The 26179-nt window shown below is 43.0% G+C and overlaps 1 protein-coding gene across 1 annotated transcript; it reads right to left on the reverse strand.

The window, feature by feature from the left end:
• Positions 1–378: 378 nt before the first annotated feature.
• LOC144590437 (uncharacterized) lies at positions 379–20791 on the reverse strand. The gene is made up of 10 exons (XM_078395051.1): positions 20728–20791; positions 17721–17816; positions 10095–10190; positions 9711–9770; positions 9202–9300; positions 8297–8356; positions 7791–7862; positions 4557–4607; positions 4165–4224; positions 379–446 (listed from the first exon to the last, which is right to left on the reverse strand). The coding sequence occupies exons 1-10, from the start codon at positions 20789–20791 to the stop codon at positions 379–381; spliced, it is 726 nt and encodes a 241-aa protein (XP_078251177.1).
• Positions 20792–26179: the final 5388 nt, after the last annotated feature.

The following is a 26179-nucleotide window of genomic DNA, read 5'->3' on the forward strand; positions in this document are numbered from 1 at the left end:
AAACACTTCATCGAGTTGGCTGATGGGACAAGGACGAGCGGTGTTGCATGGAGGAAAGGCGAAGCAGAGGTGTACCTGAGAGACAATGAGGGCCGTCGTGTGAGGACGACGTTGAGAAAGGCGTTGTACATCCCATCATTCCCACAGGACATCTTCTCTGTCAAGGCAGCAACGACCACCGGAGCTTCAGTGATCTTTCGCCAAGGCAGCAACGAGCTCATCCACAAGAACGGTACCAAGTTCGACATTAAGGAGTACGACAGACTATACTATCTAAACACTGTAAGTCATAAAACTAATGACGGATGTCACGTGTGATATGATATTCAAACATGGCACGAGATACTTGGTCACTGTAACTATGATGATGTATCACAGTTAGAGAGGGTAACAGAGGGCATGAAAATCAAAGGTAAAGTTGGTAAGTCCAAACTCAACTGTGAGGTCTGTATAAAAGGCAAATTTGCACAGAGCAGGAACAGAGAGCCAGATGTAAGGGCTAAAGAAGCACTTGAGTTAGTGCATACTGATTTGGCTGGCCCTGTAGAGCCAGAAGCAAAAGATGGATACAAATACATACAAACTTTCACAGATGACTACTCAGGAGCAGTGTTTGTTTACTTCTTGAAAACAAAACGTGACACTATAAAAGCTACAGAAAAGTTCATAGCGGACGTGGCCCCCTATGGAAAAATTAAGTGCATAAGGTCTGATAATGGCACAGAGTTCACAGCAGCAGATTTCCAATCATTGCTCAGTAGAAATGCCATAAGGCATGAAACCTCCGCACCTTACTCCCCCCATCAAAATGGGACAGCTGAGAGAAACTGGAGAACGCTACTTGAAATGGCAAGGTGCATGCTACTCGAGAGTAACCTACCGAAAGAATTGTGGACATATGCTGTAATGACTGCTGCAGTAATCCGCAACAGATGCTACAACAAACGTGTTGGTCAGACTCCATGCTACATGGTGACAGGCAGAAAGCCTAATCTTTCAAAAATGAAGAAGTTTGGATCAGTCTGTTTCTCATACAAACAAGTCAAAAAGAAGTTAGACTCAAGACGTGAAAAAGGGATTTTTGTAGGTTATGACAAAAACAGCCCTGCATACTTAGTCTACTACCCAGAGACAGGGCGAGTTCTCAAAAACAGACTAGTGAAGTTCATAACAAAAAGTGTAACTGAAAGCCAAACTCAGACAGATATGGAGATGAGTGATGATGACCATCCTGGGAAGAGATTAACATCCCCCAGACCAAATGCAGAGGTGACTGATCAGAGTCCAGAAGTGACACTGAAGTCACACACGGATACTACTGAGAGTGATAGCAACACTCAAACTGGACAGGGTGAAAATAGTCAGAGCACACGCTATCCTAAGAGAGAAAGGAAAAGCCCACAGTACTTACGAGACTATGAGTGTAAAGGAGAAGAGGATGACCAGATAAATGTAAATGTAGACTACTGCTACAGAGTGATGTATAATGTTCCACAAACCTTCAAAGAAGCTATGAGCTCATCAAAATCTGACATTTGGGCTAAAGCTATGAAGGAGGAAATCGAATCTCTCAAAGAAAATGACACATACACTCTAACCACAATACCACAGGGCAAAAATGCAGTGGGGGGGAAGTGGATGTTTGCAGTAAAAGAATCTTCAGATAAGACTGAGACATACAAAGCCAGGTATGTTGCAAAGGGGTATAGTCAAGTAGTAGGAATAGATTACAAGGAGATGTTTTCCCCAACAGCTAACATGACATCAGTGCGCAGTCTGATGCAGCTAGCAGCTCAGTACGATTTGGAATTACACCAGATGGATGTGAAAACCGCTTATCTACATGCTCCAATTGATTGTGAGCTGTATATTGAACAACCTGAAGGATTTGAAGTGAAAACAGACACAGGTAAAAAGCTGGTCTGCAAACTTAACAAATCACTGTATGGACTGAAACAGTCAGGACGGAACTGGAACAAGATGCTGCATGATCATCTCAGTAAAAATGGTTTCGCACAAAATCCAGCAGATCACTGCGTGTACAGTAAAGAGACTGAAAATGAGAGAATAATTCTGATCATGTGGGTTGACGACCTAATTATTGCTGCCAGTGATAAAGAATCTCTCAATGGTGTGAAAGAAATGCTAAGTGCAAAGTTTAAGATGAACGATCTTGGGAAACTTAGACATTTTCTAGGCAATGATTTTTCACAGACAGAGGGAGAAATAAAAATGAACCAAAAGAGGTACATAGCAAAAATACTGGAGAAGTTTGGAATGTCTGACTGTAAAACAAGGTCAACTCCATGTGAACAGAAACAAAACTTTTATGATGATCATGAGCCTGTTAATCCAACACAATACAGGGAAGTGGTAGGCAGCTTGATATATGTGATGACATGTACAAGGCCTGATTTAAGCTGGATTGTCAGTAAACTGTCACAAAATCTAGCAGAGCCTAAAGAACAACATAGGATAACTACCAAACATGTGTTGAGGTACTTAAAGGGTACTATAAACCAGGAGCTGTGTTACAAGAAAAGAGAGGAAAAACTCAAACTTGTTGCATACAGTGACGCTGACTGGGCGGCAGATCAAAATGACAGGCGAAGCACAACAGGATATTGTTTTAGTTTGTCTGAAAATGGGCCTGTTATTTCATGGAAATCCAAGAAACAGCAGACAGTAGCCTTATCCACATGTGAAGCCGAATATATGGCAATGGCGGCTACTACACAAGAGAGCTTGTATCTTGTGCAGCTATTGAAAGGAATGGACAAAGATTGCCAGTACGAGCCAGTGAAAATCGTTGAGGACAATCAAGGTGCGATTGCATTATCAAAGAACCCAGTGAACCGACAAAGATGCAAACATATCGACATTAGGTATCATTTCATTCGGTCTGCACTCAGTGATAAGAAAGTAATCATTGAGTATTGTCCAACAGCAGACATGGTTGCAGATATCTTAACTAAGCCTGCAACAAAGTTTAAAACTGAGAAATTCAGGGATTATATGTTTGGAGTGTAAAGTCATAAAAACAAAATTATTTTTTTGAAAAGTTGAACACTGTAAATGTGTAAAATGTGGTGATACAGAGAATGTAATCAGATTAAGTTATGTTGTATATGTTGTTAAATGTAATGCAGAGCATAAGAGCAAGTGGGGGTGTTGGATGTTAAACCAAAACTGTTTAACTGTGCTCTTATACTGACTTCACTTCCGGTTAAAGCAACACCGATGTATGAGAGCATGTGTGTTTATTCCTCCGAAGAATAAAAGACATAATAACGACTATCCTGCCCTTGAGATGCAAACTTCAACATATATACTACTATTTTCCGAACATAGAAGCATCAATGATAATACAAAGTATAAATTGCCTGACTTATTTTTTGCTTATTTGACTATTTGCACGATATTTTTATTTCAATTAACGAGGTGATTATACTAGTGAATGCTTTGAGAACTGACATCAAAGTGTTAGGCCACAATATTAAATCCGAGTTGCAACTCTGTATAATATTAGAAATTATACATACATCAGAACGTAAACTGACAAAATATTTTTCTTTTTCAAGTGACTTATTTTTCTCTTGCAATATTCTCTTGACCACACTCTGTTGTTTCTCTAGAATTGTTCAACAATTCTCAGCAAATATCTTGATCAAGCATCAACTGCTGTTTGTGACATGTGTTGGCATATATTGTATCATTTTAAAGTCTGATCAGTGAATGCTGGTGCTGCCTTATCCAAGTACCTGTTGTTTCGCTGCTAGTGGCGGACGTAGTCGATGCAGTGGCAGTTGTGCTTGGTTCTGAGAATGAAATGAAGATGTGTCATCAATAGATATTGCAATGGAAATGGAAGGTAAATTGGACACTTGTTGTGTCTTAAAGCATGTAAAGTGTAGCAATGTAAATTAACCTGACGAGAAGAAATGTTAGCCAAATCAACCACATTAATAATTGTGTGGATGACATTTGGAGTTGTTTGGAATCATGAAATATTTTTGCATGTAAATTCCTTTGTCAGCTTTGCACGGAATTATCACAATTGTATTGAACAATTTTTAATGTAGTAGTCGTTAACTGAAAATATTGAACATGTACACGCATATTCCGTTCAGATCAGTGAATGTTGGTGCTGCATTATCCTCGTACCTGTTGTTTCGCTGCTGGTGGCAGATGTAGTCGATGCAGTGGCAGTTGTTGTGCTTGGTTCTGAGAATGAAATGAAGATGTGACATCAATGGATATTGAAAGAAAATTGGACAATTATTGATTCATAAACCAGGCAAGGTGGGGTAGTGATAATTAAACTGACGACAAGAAATGTGAACAATGAATTCAACAAATAATTGGGTGGGTAATTTTTGGAGTTCTAATGCATCTTAAGAATCATGAACAGTTTTGTTACCGAATGAACCGATGGTTTGGCCTCTTTGAGGAACATTGTTTGATCAAGTATCATCTACTGTTTGTCACTTTTGGTGGTAAGTAATGTATGTTTTTAAAGTCTGATTAGTGAATACTGGTGCTGCATTATCCGGTACCTGTTGTTTTGCTGCTCGTAGTTGATGTAGTGGCAGTTGTTGTGCTTGGTTCTGTGGATGAAATGAAGATGAGACATCAATGGTTATTTCAAAGAAATTGGACATGTTTTGTTTCATAATGCGGAATTGTTATTACTGTGTCTTGCACCAAACTGTCATCATGTTATTGCACAACGTTTCATGTCCTATCTACAGAAGATCTCTGACGACTCTTCCATCGTCGGTCTCATCACGGGCGACGAGGACAGGGCGTACTGAGGACTGATCAAGAATTTTGTGGACTGGTGCTGCGGAACCGCCTCCGGAACAACGTGGGGAAAACCATGGAGATGGTGTTAGATTTCTGCTGCCGCATCCATGTCCCCATGACACCGGTGAACATCCAGGGAATGGACATCGAGAGGTTGGATTCTTGTAAGTACCTGGGTGTCTACCTCAACAAAAAATTGGACTGGACAGAAAACACCGAAGCGCTATACTGAAAGGACCAGAGCAGACTTTATCTGCTAAGGAGGCTCTGGTCCTTTGGAGTGCAGGGGGCACTCCTAAGGACCTTCAACAACACGGTGGTTGCATCAGCCATTTTCTACAGAGTGGTCTGCTGGAGCAGCAGCATCTCAGCCGCGGAAGGGAAGAGACTTGACCAGCTGGTCAGGAAGGCCAGTTCTGTCCTGGGTTGCCCCCTCGACTCAGTGCAAGTGGTGGGAAAGAGGAGGATGATGGCAAAGTTAACATCGCTGCTGGACAACGACTCCCACCCCATGCAGGACACTGTCACTGCACTGAGTAGCTCCTTCAGTGACAGACTCCTTCACCCTAAGTGCATGAAGGAGAGATATAGGAAGTCCTTCCTTCCCGCTGCTGTTAGACTGCACAACCAGCACTGCTCCCAGCAGACGAGTCAACAGTAACATTTAAGAACACACAGACAATTGATGACAAATTATCTTTGTCTTTACTTTTATTTATAATGAATGATCTCTTGCTATCCACTTTGCTGCTGTAACACTGTACATTTCCCCGGTGTGGGACGAATAAAGGAATATATATATATATGTATATATATATATATATATATATATATATATATGTCGTATACTTCAACTGAAATTTTTGGATTTTTACATGCAATTTTGATTGAGCATTTGCTGTTAGTTTAAAAATTCTGCAACAATTAGTTACTTGAATTAATTGGCCATTTTTTTAATCAATCCACTGCCTATAATTTATTTACACTAGACATTAAATCTTTCTAATACCCATAGATATTTTGAACTTGGTTTGTTTCATTTTGCTGTTGTTATTCAAGGCCAGAAGGTAGAATATAGGCAGTATAAATAACTAAAATATTGTATATGCGAAAGTCCAGTATTGGATTTTATTTCTTGGATGAAAGGAGGCTGAAGGTTTATCTTGTGGAGGTGTAATAAAATCAAATGGGAATAGATAGTGTGAATGTAAAGAATGTTTATAGTGGGGGAATCAAATATGCAGAGAAATCTTAGTTAAAGTACATGCAGCACTCTCATGTCTACACTTGTAAAATGTGCATGGAAGTCAAAACTGATGCATGTTAGCATCTTGCAGTCATGTAATTGATGACTGGGGCATTATATATACTACTATTTTCTGAACATAAAAGCATCAATGATAATACAAAGTATAAATTAAAAATGGCCTGACTTATTTTTGGCTTATTTGACTATTTGCACGATATTTCTATTTAAATTAACGAGGTGATTATACTAGTGAATGTTTTTCGAACTGGCATCAAAGTGTTCGGCCACAATATTATATCCCAGTTGCAACTCTATATAATATTAGAAATTATACATACATAAGAACGTAAACTGACAAAATATTTTTATTTTACTAATGATGCATGTTCGCAACTTGCGGGCATGTAATTGATGATTGGGGCATTTTCTATCTATCTATATATTACTCAAACTCTCTGTCCGTATGTATGTGTGTATGTGTGTTTGACCACAGCATAACTTTTATGGTTCGCACTGCCAAATCGGTACACCATAGCCCCACCATCTTTGCACAATGTTACTCACCATTATCCTGTGCATAATATGTAAAAATTCTCATTCAAATTGAACCTACATTTTTAAAGCTAGGGACATTTTAAAGTTCACTATTTTTGATTCATAAAGCAGGTAAAGTGAGGTAAACTGACAACAAGAAATGTGAACAATGATTCAACGAATAATTGGGTGAATACATTTTGAAGTTCTGATGAAACTTAAGAATCATGAAAAGTTTTGGTACCGAATAAACCGATGTTTGAGGAACATTGAGGAACATTGGTTGTTAGAATGTTCAAGCGTCATCTATTGTTTGTCACTTTTGTTGGTAAGTAATGTATGTTTTTAAAGTCTGATCAGTGAATCCCGGTGCTGAGAAAGAATTTCTAATATCTGAGAAAGAAATTTGAGAATGGATGTCTAATATCTTGATCAAGCATCAACTATTGTTTGTCACACATGTTGGTAAATATTGTATCTTTTTTAGGTTTGATCAGTGATATCAATGGATATTGAAACTAAATTGAATACCTTTTGTTTGATAAAGTTTGTCACACATAGCAGTAAAAATGTGTTTAATATTTGGTATTTTAATATTTGGAGTTTTGATGAAAGTGAGGAATCATAAAAAATGTAGGCATGGATTTTTGTTCTCTGTATTATGCATGGGATTGTCACTATATTAATGCATAATTTTTAATGTGGTAGTCATCAACTGAAAATATTGAATTTGAGCATGCAAGTCTGATTGAGGATTTCTGCTTGATTTAGAAATCTGCATGTATTAGTTACCTGAAATACTTGGCCATTTCTGAGCTTTCAACAGCAATTTATTTTTGCTCTTTACATTATCGCTTTCTAATATACATAGCTATTTTGAAATCAGCTAGTTTTATTTTACTCTTGATATATTTGCTAAGTAATGTTTGATTTTAAAGTCTGATCAGTGAATCCTGGAGCAGCAATGAAAATTAACCTGACGTGAAATAATATTGGACAGATATGGAAGCGCTGTGGCCAAGTGGAGCTAGCTTCAATGGCTGATCATCCGTGGCTTGGACATATTGGGCTGTAGATAGTATTTCTCTTCTGTATGACACAATTACTCTCTGAGTGTAAAAAGTGTTGAGAAGACAAGTTTTATCATTATTTCCACATATCCCTTGCCCATATTTGGAGCACAAGTTGTAATTTATTGTACCTGTCTCTGATGATGTTGATTCGGACGTGTAAGAGGTCATCATAGTACTTTGGGCTGTGGATGTGCTCTCTTCTGTGGTTGCAGAAATTGTCGAATGTTCACATATGCAGAGAAATATTGGTTAAAATAAATGACAGCACACTCGTGGCGAACCATTTATAAGCTGCATGCAATCATGGAAGTCATAACTGGTGCGTAAGACTGCTGCTATGTTCCAAACAAGGAAACATTCATGATATGAACAAATAATAAATGAATAATTCCCTGAATTTTATTATTGGTTTATTTGACTACTTGCCTGGCATTCCTACTTAAACTATGGAGATGATTACAATGGCAACTGCTTATCAAAGTGAAAGCAAAATGTTAGACAATAAAAATCTACACCAGTTATCACTCTTTTTCTGTCATTCTTTACGACAGTAATATCGATTGTTATGTGGTGATAAGTAAGTTATCTGTTCAAATTCTGATCAGTGAATGCTGGTGCTGCATTATCCTAGTACCTGTTGTATCGCTGCTAGTGGCAGACGTAGTCGATGCAGTGGTAGTTGTATTGCTTGGCTCTGAGAATAAAATGAAGAGGTGACATTGTACTCTTTTTGTTTCACAAAACATGTAAAGTACAGCAGTAAAAATTAAACTAACGAGAGGATGCATATTTGCAAAATGAAATCATGTAAGTGATATCAGGGACATGGGATAGGGTGCTATTTTGCAAACATAGAATTATCCATATGATATCAATGGATATTGCAATCAAAATGGAAAGTAATTTGGACGCATTGTTTCATAAAGCATGAAAACTGCAGCAGTGAAAATTAAACTGATGAGAAGTAATGTTATCAAGGATCCAACAAATAATTGCATGGTTAATATTTGGAGTTCTGATGAAAATGAAGAATCATGAACAATTATTCCATGGAATTTGTAAATCTGTGTTATGCATGGCATTGTCACCATGTTATTGCACAACATTTAATATAGACGTCTTGAACTGTAAATATAGAATTTGTGCATGCAAATTGGATTGAGTATTTCCTGTTAGATTTAACATTCTCTTTCCGTAGTTACCTTTAATTAATTGGATTAACTGATCTTTTTCACAGAGGGTGAAGGGTACATGGAGCAAGCATCCAGATGAAGTGGTTGAGGCAGGAACAATGATATTATTTAAAGGAGATTTGGACAGGTTCATGGATTGGATATTTTAGAGTGATGTGGAACCGCTGTGGCCAAGTGGATCCAATGGCTGATCATCCGTGGCTTGAACATATTGAGCCGTAGAGAATATTTCTATTCTGTATGACACAATTACTCTGAGTGTAAAAAGTGTTGTGAAGACAGGTTTTATCATTATTTCCAAATATACCTTGCCCATATTTGGAGTACAAGTTGTAATTTATTGTACCTGTCGTCTCTGTTGTTGTTGATTCAGATGTGTAAGAGGTCATCATTGTACTTTGGTCTGTGGATGTGCTTTCTTCTGTGGTTGCATAAATTGTCGAATCTTCACATATGCAGAGAAATATTAGTTAAAATACATGACAGCATACTCATGGCAAAACTTTTATAAGCAGCATGCAATCAGGTAAGTCATAACTGGTGCGTTGGATCTGCCGCTATGTTCCAAACAAAGAAGCCGCCATGATATTAACAAATAATAAATGAATAATTCTCTGACTTTCATTATTGGCTTATTTGACTACTTGCATGGCATTCCAACTTAACTATTGGGTTGATTACAATGGCAACTGCTGTTCAAAGTGCAAGAGAGATGTTAGACGACAAAAATGTACACCAGTTATCACTCTTTTTCTGTCATTCTTTACGACAGTAATATTTATTGTTATGTGGTGATAAGTAAGTTATCTGTTCAAATTCTGATCAGTGAATGCTGGTGCTGCATTAACCTAGTACCTGTTGTTTCGCTGCTAGTGGCGGACGTAGTCGGTGCAGTGGCAGTTGTTGTGCTTGGTTCTGAGAATGAAATGAAGATGTGACATTAATGGATGTTGAACGTTAATTGGACACTTTTTTGTTTCCTAATGTATGTAAACAGCAGCAGTAAAAATTAAACAGATGTGAAATAATATTGGACAGATATGGAACCGGTGTGGCCAAGTGGAGCTAGCTTCAATGGCTGATCATCCTTGGCTTGGACATATTGGGCTGTAGATACTATTTCTATTCTGTATGACACAATTACTCTCTGAGTGTAAAAGGAGTTGATGAGGCAAGTTTTATCATTATTTCCAAATATCCCTTGCCCATATTAGGAGTACAAGTTGTAATTTATGGTACCTGTCTCTGTTGATGTTGATTCGGATGTGTAAGAGGTCATCATTGTACTTTGGTCTGTGGATGTGCTTTCTTCTGTGGTTGTAGAAATTATCAAATCTTCACATATGCAGAGAAATATTAGTTAAAATACATGAAAGCACACTCATGGCAAAACTTTTATAAGTAGCATGCAATGATGTAAGTCATAACTGGTGTGTAGGATCTGCTGTTATGTTCCAAAGAAAGAAGCATCCACGATATTAACAAATAATAAATGAATAATTGCCTGACTTACATTATTGGTTTATTTGAATACTTGCATGATATTCCTACTTAAGCTATTGGGTTGTATAAAATGGCGACTGCTTTTCAAAGTGAATTAAAGATGTTACGCAATAAAATTCTACTCTGTCATCAATTACAACTGCATTATTGATAGTCACTTGTTGATAAGTAAGATATGTTTTAAAAGTTAGATCACTGAATGCTGGTGCTGCATTATCCTAGTACCTGTTGTTTCGTTGCTAGTGGTGGATGCAGTCGGTGCAGTGGCAGTTGTGCTTGGTTTGGTGAATGAAGTGAAGATGTGACATCAATGGATAATTGAAAGGAAATTGAACTTTTTTTGTTTCACAAAACATGTAAAGTACAGCAGTGAAAATTAAACTGACGAGAGGATGCATATTTGCAAAATGCAATCATGTAAGTGATATCTGGGACAAGGGACAGGGTGCTATTTTGCAAACATAGAATTATCCAAATGATATCAATGGATATTGCAATCGAAATGGAAAGTAAATTGGACACATTGTTTCATAAAGCATGAAAACTGCAGCAGTGAAAATTAAACTGATGAGAAGTAATGTTACCAAGGATCCAACAGATAATTGCATGGTTAATGTTTGGAGTTCTGATGAAAATGAGGAATCAAGAAAAATTATTCCATGGAATTTTTAAATCTGTGTTATGCATGGCATTGTCACCATGTTATTGAACAACATTTAATGTAGTTGTCTTGAACTGTAAATATAGAATTTGTCCATTCAAATTGCATTGAGTATTTCCTGTTAAATTTAACATTCTTTTTCCGCAGTTACCTTCAATTAATTGGATTAACTGATCTTTTTCACAGAGGGTGATGAGTACATGGAGCAAGTATCCAGATGAAGTGCTTGAGGCAGGAACAATGATATTATTTAAAGGAGATTTGGACAGGTTCATGGATTGGATATTATAGAGTGATGTGGAACCGTTGGGACCAAGTGGATTCAATGGCTGATCATCCGTGGCTTGAACATATTGGTCCGTAGAGAATATTTCTATTCTGTATGTCTATTCTGTATAAAAATTCATATATCCACCGCCACCCTTTGTGTGAAAACGTTACCCCTCTGGTTCCTATTAAAACTTCCCCCCTCTCACATTAAACCTATGTTGGCGCAGTGGTAGAATTGCTGCCTAACAATGCCAGAGATCCTGACTACTTGTGCTGTGTATATGGAGCTTGTACATTCTCCCAGTGACATGCGTGGGTTTTCTCCAGAGGGCTCCGGCTTCCTCCCACACCCCAAAGATGTACAGGTTTGTAGGTTAATTGGCTTTGTAAAGTTGTAAATTGTTCCTAGTGTGCATAGGATTGTTTTAGTGTGTGGGGATCGCTGGCCGTTGCAGACCCGGTGGGCAGAAGGGCCTGTTTCCGTGCCGTTTCTCTGAACTAAACTAAACAAAAATTAAACTATGTAGGAAAGAACTGCAGATGCTGGTTAAAATCGAAGGTAGACACAAAATTCTGGAGTAACTCAGTGGGTCAGGCAGCATCTCTGGAGAGAAGGAATGGGTGATGTTTTTGGTTGAGACACTTCTTCAGACTGATGTAAGGGGAGTGGGCGGGACAGGGATAGAATGTAGTCGGAGGCAGTAAGACTAGTGGGAGAACTGGGAAGGGGAAGGGGATGGAGATTGAAAGCAAGGGCTGTCTGAAGTTAGAGAAGTCAATGTTCATACCTCTGGGGTGTAAACTACCCAAGCAAAATATGAGGTGCTGTTCCTCCAATTTGCGCTGGGCCTCGCTCTGACAATGGAGGAGGCCCAGGTCAGAAAGGTCAGATTGGGAATGGGAGGGGTAGTTGAAGTACTGAGCCATTAAACTATTAAATTACGTTATATTATATTAATTTAAATTATTTAAATTAATTATATTAAATTCAAAATTAAACTATGGTCTCTGGTTCTTGATTCCCCTACTCGGATTAAAATGCTCTGTGCATTTCCTCTATTTAATCTATTCATAATATTTTACACATCTATAAGATTACACCTCATCCTCCTGCATGATATGTGATGTGCATTTCTGATCACCCTCAGACGAATGTTCATCACTTAAAATGACATCCCCTTTGATCTGTGTTTTCACACCTTGCCCTTCCATATCTCTTATCTCCCTCTCCACTGACTCTCAGTCTGAACAAGGGTCTCAACCCAAAAGGTCATCCATTCCTTCCCTCCAGAGATGCTGCCAGTCCTGCTGAATTACTCCAGCTTTTTAGTTTAATACTGTCAAACTTGTGTTAAACGTGTCTTTAACCATAACTATTTAAAAACCAATAGAAATGTGGTCGCTGGTCCCAAAGGGCCCACTTCCTGCCAATTCAGGCACTTGCCCTGCCCAATTCCCTTTGAGTAAATCAAACCTTGCCCTCTCTCGCCTCCGTATGTTGCTTGCAGAAACGATCCTGCACACACTTGGCAAATTTCACCTGACCTATACTGTGGGCATGATGGCAGACCCAGTCTATAAAGCCAAAAGTTAAAATCCCCTACTATGATAACCCTATTAGCTTTGCAGCTGTCAGCAATCTCCTGGCATATTTGTTCATTGAATTCTTGTTGACTATTTGGGAGATTATTACCTTTTCATTTGTCAGCTCCACCCATATAGCCTCACTGGACAATCCATCCATAATGCCACCTTGGACCTAATTAGTTTAGTTTATTTTAGAGATACAGCGTGGAAAAACATTTAGACGGCTACATGGATAGGAAAGATTTATAGCGATATGGGCCATATGTGGACACGTGGGAATAGTGCAGATGGGGCTTCTCGGTTGGCAGGGGCAAGCTGGGCTGAAGGGCCTGTGTCCATGGTTGGCAGGGGCAAGCTGGGCTGAAGGGCCTGCTTCCATGGTTGGCAGGGGCAAGCTGGGCTGAAGGGCCTGTTTCCATGGTTGGGGTTAGATTGGGGGAAAGGGGGGTGGTGGGGAAAGAGGGGTGGGGGAGAGTGGGGGTGGGTGGGAGAGTGGGACGGGGAGGAGGGCAGAGTGCGGGTGGGGAGGAGGAGGGGTGGGGGAAGGGGACAGCAGGGGAGGGGGGTGGTGGTGGGGGGATGAGAAAGTGGTGGGGGGGAGGGGACAGTGGGGATCAGGGAAGAGGGGAGAGTGGGGGTCAGGGGGAGGTTGGGAGGCGCAGAGAGTGGGGTTGGGAGGGAGAGTGGGACTGGGGAGGGGGACAGCGGGGGAGGGGAGGTGGTGGTGGGGGGGAAGAGAGAGTGGACGTGAGGGGGAAGGGAGGCAGTGGGGTCAGGGAAGAGGGGAGAGTGGGGGGAGGAGAGAGGGGGAGTGGGGGAAGGGGGTGGTGGTGATGTGGGGAAGAGAGTGGGGGTGGGGGGGAAGGTGGACAGTGGGGGTGGGGGAGAGTGGGGGTGGGGGAGGGGAACAGTGAGAATGGGGGTGGGGCGAGTGGGGGATGGGGAGGGTGGGGGTAGGAGGGGGCGAGGGTGGGGGGAAGAGACAGTGGGGGAGGCGGGGTGGTGAAGAGGGCGGGTGGGGGAGAGTGAGAGTGGGGCTGGGGAGGAGCGAATGGGGGGGGGTGGGGGGGAGGAGAGAGTGGAGGAATGTGGGGTGAGTGAGAGTGGGGCTGGGGAGGAGTGAATGGGGGGGTGGGGGAGGAGAGAGTGGGGAAAGGGGGTGGTGGGGGAGAGTGCGAGTGGGGGTGGGAGGGAGAGTGGGACTGGGGAGGAGGGCAGGGAGGGGTGGGGTGGAGGGAGGAGTGGGAGGGTTGAGGGGAGGGGACAGCAGAGGAGGGGGTGGTGGTGGGTGGATGAGAGAGTGGGGGTGGGGGTGAAGGGGGACAATGGGGGGTCGCCACTCTCCCCGCTGGTGCCTATGATATTTTCATTTAATTTGGTTGTATATTTTTTAAGTTACAGAGGTTTTAAAGTTAAAACATCTTATTTCTAACTGATTTCTTCACGGTCTTCAGCGTGTGATGTCACAATGCCCCTGTGAGATGAACTCACGCTGCCCCCCCACCTCCTCCCCCACAATTCATGCAGATATATGTATAACATGTGGACCTGCATCCACAACGGTAAACCACAGCGCCACAATGTTAGTGCCACCTTAATCACCACTGTCCTGGCGACTGTTTATAACAAGTTTTATTTAAATTAGTCGTATATTTTTTAAGTTAGAGACATTTTAAACTTTAAAACTTTCATTTCTAAACACATTTTTTCCAAGTGCTGTGCACCTGACGTCACAACGCACGGCCTCTCCTCACTCGCACAAACAAGATGGACGCCATTAGTGGAGCCGCCCGCCCGCAATCACGGGCTCCCCTCTCCTCACTCCCCTCACTCTCCCCGCTCTCCCACACCCGGGGGACACTCCCGAACAGGAGGGACATGGTCCTCATCTTTCCCTTCAACCCACGCCACGGCGTCCTCGAGTCCCCCCTCCCACCCGGGCCCAGCGCCCAGCACCGTCACCGCACACAGGCCGCAGCGCAGTGGGCAGCTTCTTCTCCTCCTCCTTCAGCGGCCACTTCCACTGATGGCGGCGTCGACGAGGGCCGTTGCCACTTCAGCGGCCTCCTCACGCTCCGCCATCTTGTGCGCGCCTCCTGCCACGCCTCTCTCCGCTCGCTTCAATCCCCTCCCCACTCCCAGACCCGCCGGTCCGCCTCGAGTAGTCCGGGGCTCCCTCCTCCCTGCACGCTCGGTAAGTGCTTTTCGCCGCCAACGGCTCCACGGAGGGGAGTGGACGTGGGGGCCGAGTGGGTGGAGGGAATGGTGGGGGGGGTGTGGGTGGGGGGAGGAGTGATGGGGGGTGGGGGGAGGAGAGAGTGGGGGAAAGAGGGATGAGAGTGAGAGGGGAGAGAGTGGGGGGAGGGGGAGAGTGGGACTGGGGAGGGGGACGGCGGTGGTGGGGGGAGGAGAGAGTGGGGGTGAGGGGGAAGGGGAACAGTGGGGGTCGGGGAAGAGGGGGGAGGAGTAGAGAGTGGGGGTGGGAGGGAGAGTGGGACTGGGGAGGGGGGTGGTGGTGGGGGAAGAGAGAGTGGGGGTGGGGGGGAAGGGGGACAGTGGGGGTCAGGGAAGAGTGGGGGAGGGTAAGGGGAGAAGGTGGGTGGGGGGAAGGGGACAGTGAGAGTGGGTGGGGGAGGAGGGGGTGGGGGTTAGAGGGAGTGGGTGGGGGAGGCTGGGGGAGGAGAGAGGGGTTGTCGGGGAAGGGGGGGTGGTGGTGGGGGGAAGAGATTGGGGAAGCCGGGCAGTGGGGGAGGGGACACTGGGGGTGGGGGGGAAGGGGACAGTGAGAATGGGGGTGGGGCGAGTGTGTGGAGGGGAGGGTGGGGGTAGGAGGGGGTGAGGGTGGGGGAGGAGAGGAGCGGGGGTGGGGGAGGAGAGAGTGGGGGAGGGGGAGGATGGGGGAGGGGAAAGGTGGGGGGAGGAGAGAGTGGAGGTGAGTTGGGAAAGGGGACAGTGGGGGTCAGGGTAGAGTGGGGGAGGAGGGGACAGTGAGAGTGAAAGGGGAGGAGGAGTGTGGGGGGAAGGGGGTGGTGGTAGGGGGAAGAGAGTGGGGGTGGGGGGAAGGGGACAGTGGGGGTGGGGAAGAGGGGAGGGGGAGGGGGACAGTGAGAATGGGGGTGGGGCGAGTGGGTGAGGTGAGGATGGGGATAGGAGGGGGTTGAGGGTGGGCGGAGGAGAGGAGCGGGGGTTGGGGGAGAGTGAGTGGGGCTTGGGAGGAGAGATTGGGGGGTGGGGGGAGGAGAGAGTGTGCGAAAGAGGGGTGGGGGAGAGTGCGAGTGGGGGTGGGAGGGAGAGTGGGACTGGAGAGGAGGGCAGAGTGCCGGTGGGGAGGAGGAAGGGTGGAGGGAAGTGGACAGCAGGGGTGGGGGGTGTTGGTGGGGGGGATTAGAGAGTGGTGGTGTGGGGGAAGGGGGACAGTGGGGGTCTGGGAAGACGGGAAAGTGTGGTGGAGGGGGAGTTTGCGAGGTGCAGAGAGTGAATACAGAGGCAAAGTTTAGCACCTCACTTACATCCGCGTACTCCAAGCATAGACGCTCTGCTTTATCCGTGGGCTGTCCTACCTTCTGGTCATCCTTTTGTTTTTAAGCTGGATATAAAAAGCCTTGGGACTTTCCTCAATCGAACTTGCCAGTGACATTTCATGTCCCCTTTTGGCCCTTCTAATCCCCATTGGAGTTCTTTCCTTCCCGCTTCCCATTCCACATAATGCCACCCTGATGCCACCCTCTAAACCCACATGTTTAGGATTATTCCCGATCTTCCACAATTTGCTCTGTGGATGTGGTTGCTCCTGTGATTGCAATAGATGTAGAATCTTTAAATACCAGGGAAATGCCCATTAAAATATGTGGCAGCACTGTCGTGATTAGCCCTATAACTTGTATAAAATGAACTTAGAAGTCTAAGCTGACTTCAATAATCTTGCTTTCCTTTCTGTTGGCAAAAAATACCATCATGCAGATAGTCAATGATGCCATGGAGATCCTGATATTTTCCAAGTTAATAGGCTTCCATGATATATCAAGTCACAAATGAATATTTGCTTGATCTTTGCGACAAGGCATAGTTAACTCACTGTGTTTCTCCAAGTCAATCTATGTCTAAACCACCAAAGTAACAACATTGTAGTGCCATTATGCCTTCAGTGAAAGTAATTGTAGTTGATGTGACAATGACTAGTTACATCAATGTATATAGCCTATTCTTTCCATTTAAAAAAAAAGTTGGATTGCAACTCTTGCTACGAAGAAACTGCATCCTGTTAATGGCAGATAGACGCAAAAAGCTGGAGTAACTCAGTTGGTCAGACAGTATCGCTGGAGAAAAGGTGACCTTTAAGGTCGAGAACCTTCTTCTGAAGAATGGTCTCGACCCGAAACGTCACCTATTCCTTTTTTCCAGAGATGCTGTCTGACCCGCTGAGTTACTCCAGCTTTTTGTGTCTATCTTCGGTTTAAACCTACATCCGCAGTTCCTTCCTACACATTTCCTGTTGATGGAATTTTAGTTGACCCACTTCATGGGGATCAGTGCTACAACTATGGTCATGTTAAATATGTTACTGGACAGTCTGTGAGGTATCAATGACTTTCCTGATATGGGTAAAATTCTATGACATGATGCTCAAGCTTGCTCTGTTGCTCGTTGCTGAGAAAAGTATGAAACATATCTGAAGAAAGGGTAAATGTGGTAATTGGTGCTTCAACACTGTTGTTTTAGTGGTAAAGGTCATTGTTGAAGCAGTTACATTTGTACATGGTTCTATTGTCGTTGACGACATTGATACAAAATGAATCTCAGAAAGCTAACTATTGATCGACTCTCACAAAAACTATTCCACTTACAGAAACTAAGATTAATTTCATATTGAGAAACTCTGGCATGAATAACATGTTTTATGTAGTTCTCTTTGGAGATTTGATTGTCTTCAAGCTCCTGATCTTCAGATAATGTGACATTATTACATTATTTTACTTAATCATGCCCTATGTAATTAAATGTCCCTCCTACATGAGGTGGCTGGTTCTCTTCAAGTCAATGAACCAAACTCTGCCCAATGATTTCGATTTTAAAACAAATTAACCTCTACAAATTGTATTGATTGATTTTATCTGATTTTATTCCAATGTGAATTTTAAATGGAATTTCTCTGCATAAGTCTAAAATCGTTTAAGTTGATTGAAGAAAACATCATTAAAATTTGTGAATTTTAGCGTTTCTGATTTTGGTTTGCTATGTTGCAAATTTATGGCACCTGTTGATGCTGATGTTTCTTCTGCTGAACAGGATAAATTTGTTATATCCTCCTCGGAGCTTTCTTCGGAGCTGAAAGATTTTTTTTCAATATCTAATTAGGAGCGAAATGTTAGTAAAACAGAGCATTATGAGATAATAGCACGAATAGTCTGAACAAATTAAAAACATCAGAGTTGAATTCAAACACTTTGATTTCATTCATTTTGAAAAAAATTACAATCATGCAATAATGTAGAATAGTGTTGATCCACAATCATTCTAAGTGTATACAATCATACTAATATAATGAACCCTCAATAACTGGGACTTTTCACCTCTTCAGGTTTTCTACAGGCTTAATGTATTTTGCAAGATGGCAGAAAAATGCCTTCACTGAATATGTGGCACTGGCAAAACGTTCAGCAATTCAGAGATCACTCTGAACTAAATGGTTGAATATTTCTACAATGGAGCTTGCGATCAGATTTGGCACATCCATGGCCACTGCTTTCCATCTGGCACATAATCAGGAATCCACAACATCTGATTTAATCTCTTGAAAGAATAGTTACCACCCAACATTTGATCTTTCACAACTATCTGTGGAATGTTGTAGATAAATTTAAAAGATTAATTATAGTCACACAATTATAGACTGGTACAGCATGGAAACAGGCCCTTCAGTTGACTCATCCATGCTGAGCGAGATATCTAGCTACACTGTTCCCATTTCCCACCATTTGGCCCATATCCCACTATTCCTTTCCTATAAATGTACCTGTTCAAATCGTTTTAAAACACAGTGATTGTATGAAGGCAAGCAAGCTAAATGTCATCTTCATTACTCTATCTACCTCTACCTCCTGGGAAGACTGAGAAAATTCTGCATGTCTTCAGTGACTCTTGCAAACTTTTATAGATGCTCCATAGAAAGCATCACAGCTCAGGGTTGCATCACAGCTCAGCTTGGGAATAGCTCTGCACAAGACCACAAGAAACTGCAGAGAGTTGTAGGTAACCCAGTCCATCACACAAACCTGACTTCCCACCATTGTAGATGTAACCCAGTCCATCACACAGACCAGACTTCCCACCATTGTAGATGTAGCCCAGTCCATCACACAGACCAGACTCCCCACCATTGTAGATGTAGCCCAGTCCATCACACAGACCTGAATTCCCACCATTGACTCCATCTACACTTCACACTGCCTCAGAAAAATAGTCAACATCATCAAAGACTTGTTCCACCCCAATCCTTCCAGAGCTTGAAAGTGCACCCCACCAGACTGATCAGCTCTGTTATTAGTCTGTTGAATGGTTCTTCCATAAGCTAGGGTCCTGTCTGATTTAGCTCTTCAGCACTGTGGACATTGCACTTTGTCTATTCAACTGATGTGCCACAATGTTGAGAACTACTGTATATTCTGCATTCTGCATCTTCTCCTTTGCTCCATCTATTGTACATGAGTTTGACTTGATTATATTTATGTATAATATATATCCGATCTGTTCGGATAGCATACAAACCAAAGCTTTTCACTGTACCTCAGTACATGTGACAATATAAACCTAAATGGATCTACCTATATTGCCACTTTCAGGGAGCTTTGAACATGCATCCCTGAAGATCCCTCTTTACATCAACGCTTCTAAGGTACCTGACATTTACTTCATACACCCTGCCAATATTAGGCAACCCAGAATTCATTACCTCATTAAAGTTCTGGAATGTCCCAAGCACTATTGCTAAAACCCCTGTCCCACTTAGGTGATTTTATAGGCGACTGCAGGCTGTTGCCACATGGTTGCCGGCGTGTCGCCTATATGGTCGTGAGTCGTCTCCAAAGAGTCGTAGCATCTTTCTGGTCCCCGCTGGATTTTCAGAATGTTGAAAATGTTTCAGCGACAGTGGGTTTGACGCCAATGAGCGTAGCTTGACGTCTCCTGATGTAGGTGCTGTCTTAGGTTGTCGCCAGGTGACGTAGGTTGTTGCCGGTGCTGACTTCAATGAATTCCATTGGCAACTACCTACGTCAACCTACGGCAACTGGCGACAGGTACCAGCGTCAAAACAGGAGGCCAAAATGACGTGAATTGTCCTTAGTTGTCTTCAGTTGTCACCGACAGGGTCGTAGCTTGTCGCAGGTGGACGTAGGTTGTCGCCTGTGTGGTCATAGGTTGTCGTAGGTGCGGTCATAGGCGGACGTCCTAAGTCGCGATGATTGGGTCACCGGTTGTCAGTAGCTTGCCGTAGCTTGACATCAACTAGGTGGTCGGTTGTTGTAGCTTGTCGTAGACATTGTCGTGGGGGGGGGGGGGGGGTTCAGTCACTGGTTTTTCGACAAACTGCTATGACTATGACAGTCGCCTAAAAAATCGCCGAAGTGGGATAGGCCCATAAATGAGTACAACCATCACTGGGTTAACATTCACATACTAACATCTACTATTGTACCCCCGTTTATTTAGTCTGGCACAATACAAAACTCATTGAAATGATGGTGAATTTAATGGAGTTGGAAATTAGGAGAATCATCAGGTCAACCCCAACTCAGTGGTTTTCAGTGCTGTTGAATATTGCTTCCTTTTTCTAGCCGTCAAAATACAGCTAACCTTCAGTCACCCACACCTTCCAATGCAGTGAGCTCTGACCCTGTGCCACTTCATCAGTGTTCATGCTACTCTGATTTTATCAAATTCAATCATGTTGATAAATGGAATAAAGCCCAAGTTTAAAAAAAAACACTGGCCAAACCAAGGGATATATTCAAGATCCAATGATTGCTGAAGGTTACAGCACTTTCTCCTCACTTTCCATAGGATTGCAGACCAGTTTGGTGCTCATTGGCCTCAGAAATGCACCATTTGAACTCAAATCACTGAATAGTAGCCTATTTAATTTCTAGAGAGATGTTAAACATTGTGGAAATGATAGTGCCTATTTATGAGAACTGATTTTTATATGGGAAAATAATATCAACGTTAGTAATAGTTTCCTTCACTGGAGCTGGATTTCGGAATTGTAGTAGATGTCACCTGATGACAATGATGACGATATTTGTAGAATATGTCAAATCTGCTGTTGTTGCATGGGGATTTTCAGAGGTAATTGTAATATGTATAGAAATATCAAAACAACACTACACCATTCACAGATAATATCATCAATATTCCAAATGTATTTCTGATGTCGTTATAATGAAACAAATTCACACGGACCAACAAAATACAAGATTTTAATCCAAGCAGCTTGATGACAATTGTGACTGTCTGCTTCATCTCGTACCCATTGGGGACATTTGACTTTGACTATGGAACTGATGTGCTTCATTGCTAAGATCAATTGAATATAGAACAGTGCGACACAAGAACAGGCCCTTCGACCCCCAATGTCTGTGTGGAACATGATGCCAAGACCATTTCTTATCTCCCTGATACATAATCCCTTCATTCCCTGCATATCCCAATGCAAAGGGGATTACAGAGGCATGAGGCGGGAGCTGGCCAAAATTGACTGGAAGGAGGCCCTAGCAGGGAAGACGGTAGAACAGCAATGGCAGGTATTCCTGGGAATAATGCAGAGGTTGCAGGATCAATTTATTCCAAAGAGGCGGAAAGACTCTAAGGGGAGTAAGAGACACCTGTGGCTGACGAGGGAAGTCAGGGACAGCATAAAAATTAAGGAGAGGAAGTATAACATAGCAAAGAAGAGTGGGAAGACAGAGGATTGGGACTCTTTTAAAGAGCAACAAAAGTTAACTAAAAAGGCAATACGGGGAGAAAAGATGAGGTACGAGGGTAAACTAGCCAATAATATAAAGGAGGATAGCAAAAGTTTTTTTAGGTACGTGAAGAGAAAAAAAATAGTCAAGGCAAATGTGGGTCCCTTGAAGACAGAAACAGGGGAATTTATTATGGGGAACAAAGAAATGGCAGACGAGTTAAACCGTTACTTTGGATCTGTCTTCACTGAGGAAGATACACACAATCTCCCAAATGTTCTAGGGGCCGGAGAACCTAGGGTGATGGAGGAACTGAAGGAAATCCACATTAGGCAGGAAATGGTTTTGGGTAGACTGATGGGACTGAAGGCTGATAAATCCCCAGGGCCTGATGGTCTGCATCCCAGGGTACTTAAGGAGGTGGCTCTAGAAATAGTGGAAGCGTTGGAGATCATTTTTCAATGTTCTATAGATTCAGGATCAGTTCCTGTGGATTGGAGGATAGCAAATGTTATCCCACTTTTTAAGAAAGGAGGGAGAGAGAAAACGGGTAATTATAGACCAGTTAGTCTGACATCAGTGGTGGGGAAGATGCTGGAGTCAATTATAAAAGACGAAATTGCTGAGCATTTGGATAGCAGTAACGGGATCATTCCGAGTCAGCATGGATTTACGAAGGGGAAATCATGCTTGACAAATCTACTGGAATTTTTTGAGGATGTAACTAGGAAAATTGACAGGGGAGAGTCAGTGGATGTGGTGTACCTCGACTTTCAGAAAGCCTTCGACAAGGTCCCACATAGGAGATTAGTGGGCAAAATTAGGGCACATGGTATTGGGGGTAGGGTACTGACATGGATAGAAAATTGGTTGACAGACAGAAAGCAAAGAGTGGGGATAAATGAGTCCCTTTCGGAATGGGAGGCAGTGACCAGTGGGGTACCGCAAGGTTCGGTGCTGGGACCCCAGCTATTTACGATATACATTAATGACTTAGACGAAGGGATTAAAAGTACCATTAGCAAATTTGCAGATGATACTAAGCTGGGGGGTAGTGTGAATTGTGAGGAAGATGCAATAAGGCTGCAGGGTGACTTGGACAGGTTGTGTGAGTGGGCGGATACATGGCAGATGCAGTTTAATGTAGATAAGTGTGAGGTTATTCACTTTGGAAGTAAGAATAGAAAGGCAGATTATTATCTGAATGGTGTCAAGTTAGGTGGAGGGGGAGTTCAACGAGATCTGGGTGTCCTAGTGCATCAGTCAATGAAAGGAAGCATGCAGGTACAGCAGGCAGTGAAGAAAGCCAATGGAATGTTGGCCTTCGTAACAAGAGGAGTTGAGTATAGGAGCAAAGAGGTCCTTCTACAGTTGTACCGGGCCCTGGTGAGACCGCACCTGGAGTACTGTGTGCAGTTTTGGTCTCCGAATTTGAGGAAGGATATTCTTGCTATGGAGGGTGTGCAGCGTAGGTTCACTAGGTTAATTCCCGGAATGGCGGGACTGTCGTATGTTGAAAGGCTGGAGCGATTGGGCTTGTATACACTGGAATTTAGAAGGATGAGGGGGGATCTTATTGAAACATATAAGATAATTAGGGGATTGGACACATTAGAGGCAGGAAACATGTTCCCAATGTTGGGGGAGTCCAGAACAAGGGGCCACAGTTTAAGAATAAGGGGGGGGCCATTTAGAACGGAGATGAGGAAGAACTTTTTCAGTCAGAGAGTGGTGAAGGTGTGGAATTCTCTGCCTCAGAAGGCCAGTTCGTTGGATGCTTTCAAGAGAGAGCTGGATAGAGCTCTTAAGGATAGCGGAGTGAGGGTGTATGGGGAGAAGGCAGGAACGGGGTACTGATTGAGAGTGATCAGCCATGATCGCATTGAATGGCGGTGCTGGCTCGAAGGGCTGAATGGCCTACTCCTGCACCTATTGTCTATTGTCTATTGTCTTATCCAAAAGTCTCTTAAATGCCACTATAGGGCCTGTCCCACTTAGGCGATTTTTTAGGCGACTGCCGGCGACTGTCAAAGTCGTAGCAGATCGCCTAAATTTTCTTTTACCCGACGACAATGACCACGACAATGCCGAGTCAGGTCGAGATTGCAGCGTCCCACTTGTCAATGCTTCTCCGGCGTCCTGATTTTCGCTGAAATCACTGACAAGTCGGTAAGTACTTGAGAGTTTGGAACTATAACAACTTGTATGGGTTACTTAATAACCAAGCTTCACTGTAACAAGGCATAAACTGAATTTACTTCCAGTTTACTAATAGCTGTATTAAAAAAAAAATGTTTTTAATGGTTAAGTGGATTGTTGTGAAAAGTGTGTGGGCATTCTTTGAAAATGTAAGGGAGATGCATATCTGGTTTCTGGGTTGCATATCTGGTTTTGGAGCCCACTTTAAATGTAATGGATGATGGCCAAAAACATAGTGAAAATTCCCACGCTGTCAATGATTCTCCGGCGTCCTGATTTTCGCTGAAATCACAGACAAGTCGGTAAGTACTTGAGAGTTTTGAAATAAAACATCTTGCCCGGGTTACTAGAAAACCAAGCTTCACTGTAACAAGGAATAAACTGGATTTAATTCCAGTTTACTAATAGCTGTATTAAAAAAATTTTTTTTTTAAGTGGTTAAGTGGATTTTTGTGAAAAGTGTGTGGGCATTCTTTGAATATGTAAGGGAGATGCATATCTGGTTTCTGGGTTGGATATCTGGGTTTGGAGCCCACTTTAAATGTAATGGCTGATGGCCATAAACATCATGAAAATTCCCACGCTTACCTGACCGTCAAACTGTCGCCTCCAATCTACCTGTCAAATGTCCTGACGGTAAATAAATTGGTTAAACACAAGCATTTTATGGTATTTTGAAATGACTTTACTTATTTTAATATTATGTGCTTCTAAATGCATCTAACAGAACCTATCAAACCTGGGGACAGCAGGCAACAGAGCCCGCAATAAGTAACGATACCTGGCAACAAGCCAGCTGTCGCTGAGAAATTGCAAACCGGATAATTTCTCAGCGACGCACCAAAATCCACTACGATTTTTGGAAGATTCCTCACGATCATGCCCGCGATACCCGGCGAACTGCCGGCGACAGCCTAGTCGACGGCAGTCACCTTAAAATCGCCTAAAGTGGGACAGGCCCTTATCATATCTGCCTCAACCACCACCACCAGCAGCACATTCCAGGCACTCACCACCCACTGTGTAAAAAAACTTGCATCGCACATCTCCTTACAACTTTACCCGTCTCACTGTAAAGCTATACCCTCTCGTATTTGATTACGCCAAGCTGGGGAAATGGTTCTGACCGTTTAGCCTATCAATACTTCTGATAATTTTATATACTTCTATCAGGTCTTCCCTCAGACATTCCACACTAAGCAATCCAAGTCTGTCAAACCTCTCCCTGAGCTAATACCCCCTAATCCAGGCATCATTCTGGTAAACCTCCTCTGTACCCTTTCCAAAGCCTCCACATCTTTCCCGCAATGGGCCAACCAGAACTGGATGCATTACTCCAAACGTGGCCGAACTAACGTCCTATAAAGATGCATCATCATTCTCTGCCTCCTATCAATGCCCTGACCTATGAAAGCAAGCATACCATATGCCTTCTTTACCACTCTATCTACTTGTGTTACCACTTTCAGGGAGTTATGAACGTGGACTCCAAGACCCTTCTGTACATCAATGCAGTTAAGGGACAAGCCATTAATTGTATATTTTCTCCTTACATTTAACTTTCAAAATGCAGCATCTCTCTCTTGCTCGGATTGAACTCTCCTGCCATTTCTCCGTCAATTTATGTAACTGCTCCATATCCTGCTGTCCCCTGACAGTCTTCCTCACACTCCATGTATTTTAATCTTCTGGATCAGCCCACTATGGGGGAATTATCAAATGCTTTACAAAAATCCATGTAGACAACGTCCACCGCCCCATCCCCATAGATCACCTTAGTGTTGAAGGAGACCTTCTTGCATTCCCCCAATAAATTCTGCCCCATCTAATCCTCTTTCCATGAGTAAGTTCCAGTTAATATGGGGGAAGTTAAAGTCATCCACTAAAACAATCCTGTATCCTTGCATCCTTTGGTCATTTGTCTATATGATCTTGACAATTAGCGGCACGGTGGCGCAGCGGTAGAGTTGCTGCCTTACAGCGAATGCAGCGCCGGAGACCCGGGTTCGATCCTGACTACGGGTGCTGTCTGTACAGAGTTTGCACGTTCATCCCGTGACCTGCGTGGGTTTTCTCCGAGATCTTCGGTTTCCTCCCACACTCCAAAGACGTACAGGTTTATAGGTTAATTGGCTTGGTAAATG

This window comes from Rhinoraja longicauda, unplaced genomic scaffold (genome assembly GCF_053455715.1).
Source record: "Rhinoraja longicauda isolate Sanriku21f unplaced genomic scaffold, sRhiLon1.1 Scf000188, whole genome shotgun sequence".
Classification (NCBI taxonomy): Eukaryota; Metazoa; Chordata; class Chondrichthyes; order Rajiformes; family Arhynchobatidae; genus Rhinoraja; species Rhinoraja longicauda.

Coding starts and splice junctions, on each gene's coding strand:
- LOC144590437 (XM_078395051.1), bottom strand. CDS start 20,791: ATGAACACTGATGAAGTGGCACAGGGTCAGAGCTCACTGCATTGGAAG. Junction 10,191..17,720: donor TGAAATTAATCTTAGTTTCT/GTAAGTGGAATA, acceptor GCATATGTGAAG/ATTTGATAATTTCTACAACC. Junction 9,301..9,710: donor CACTAGCAGCGAAACAACAG/GTACTAGGTTAA, acceptor GCATATGTGAAG/ATTCGACAATTTATGCAACC.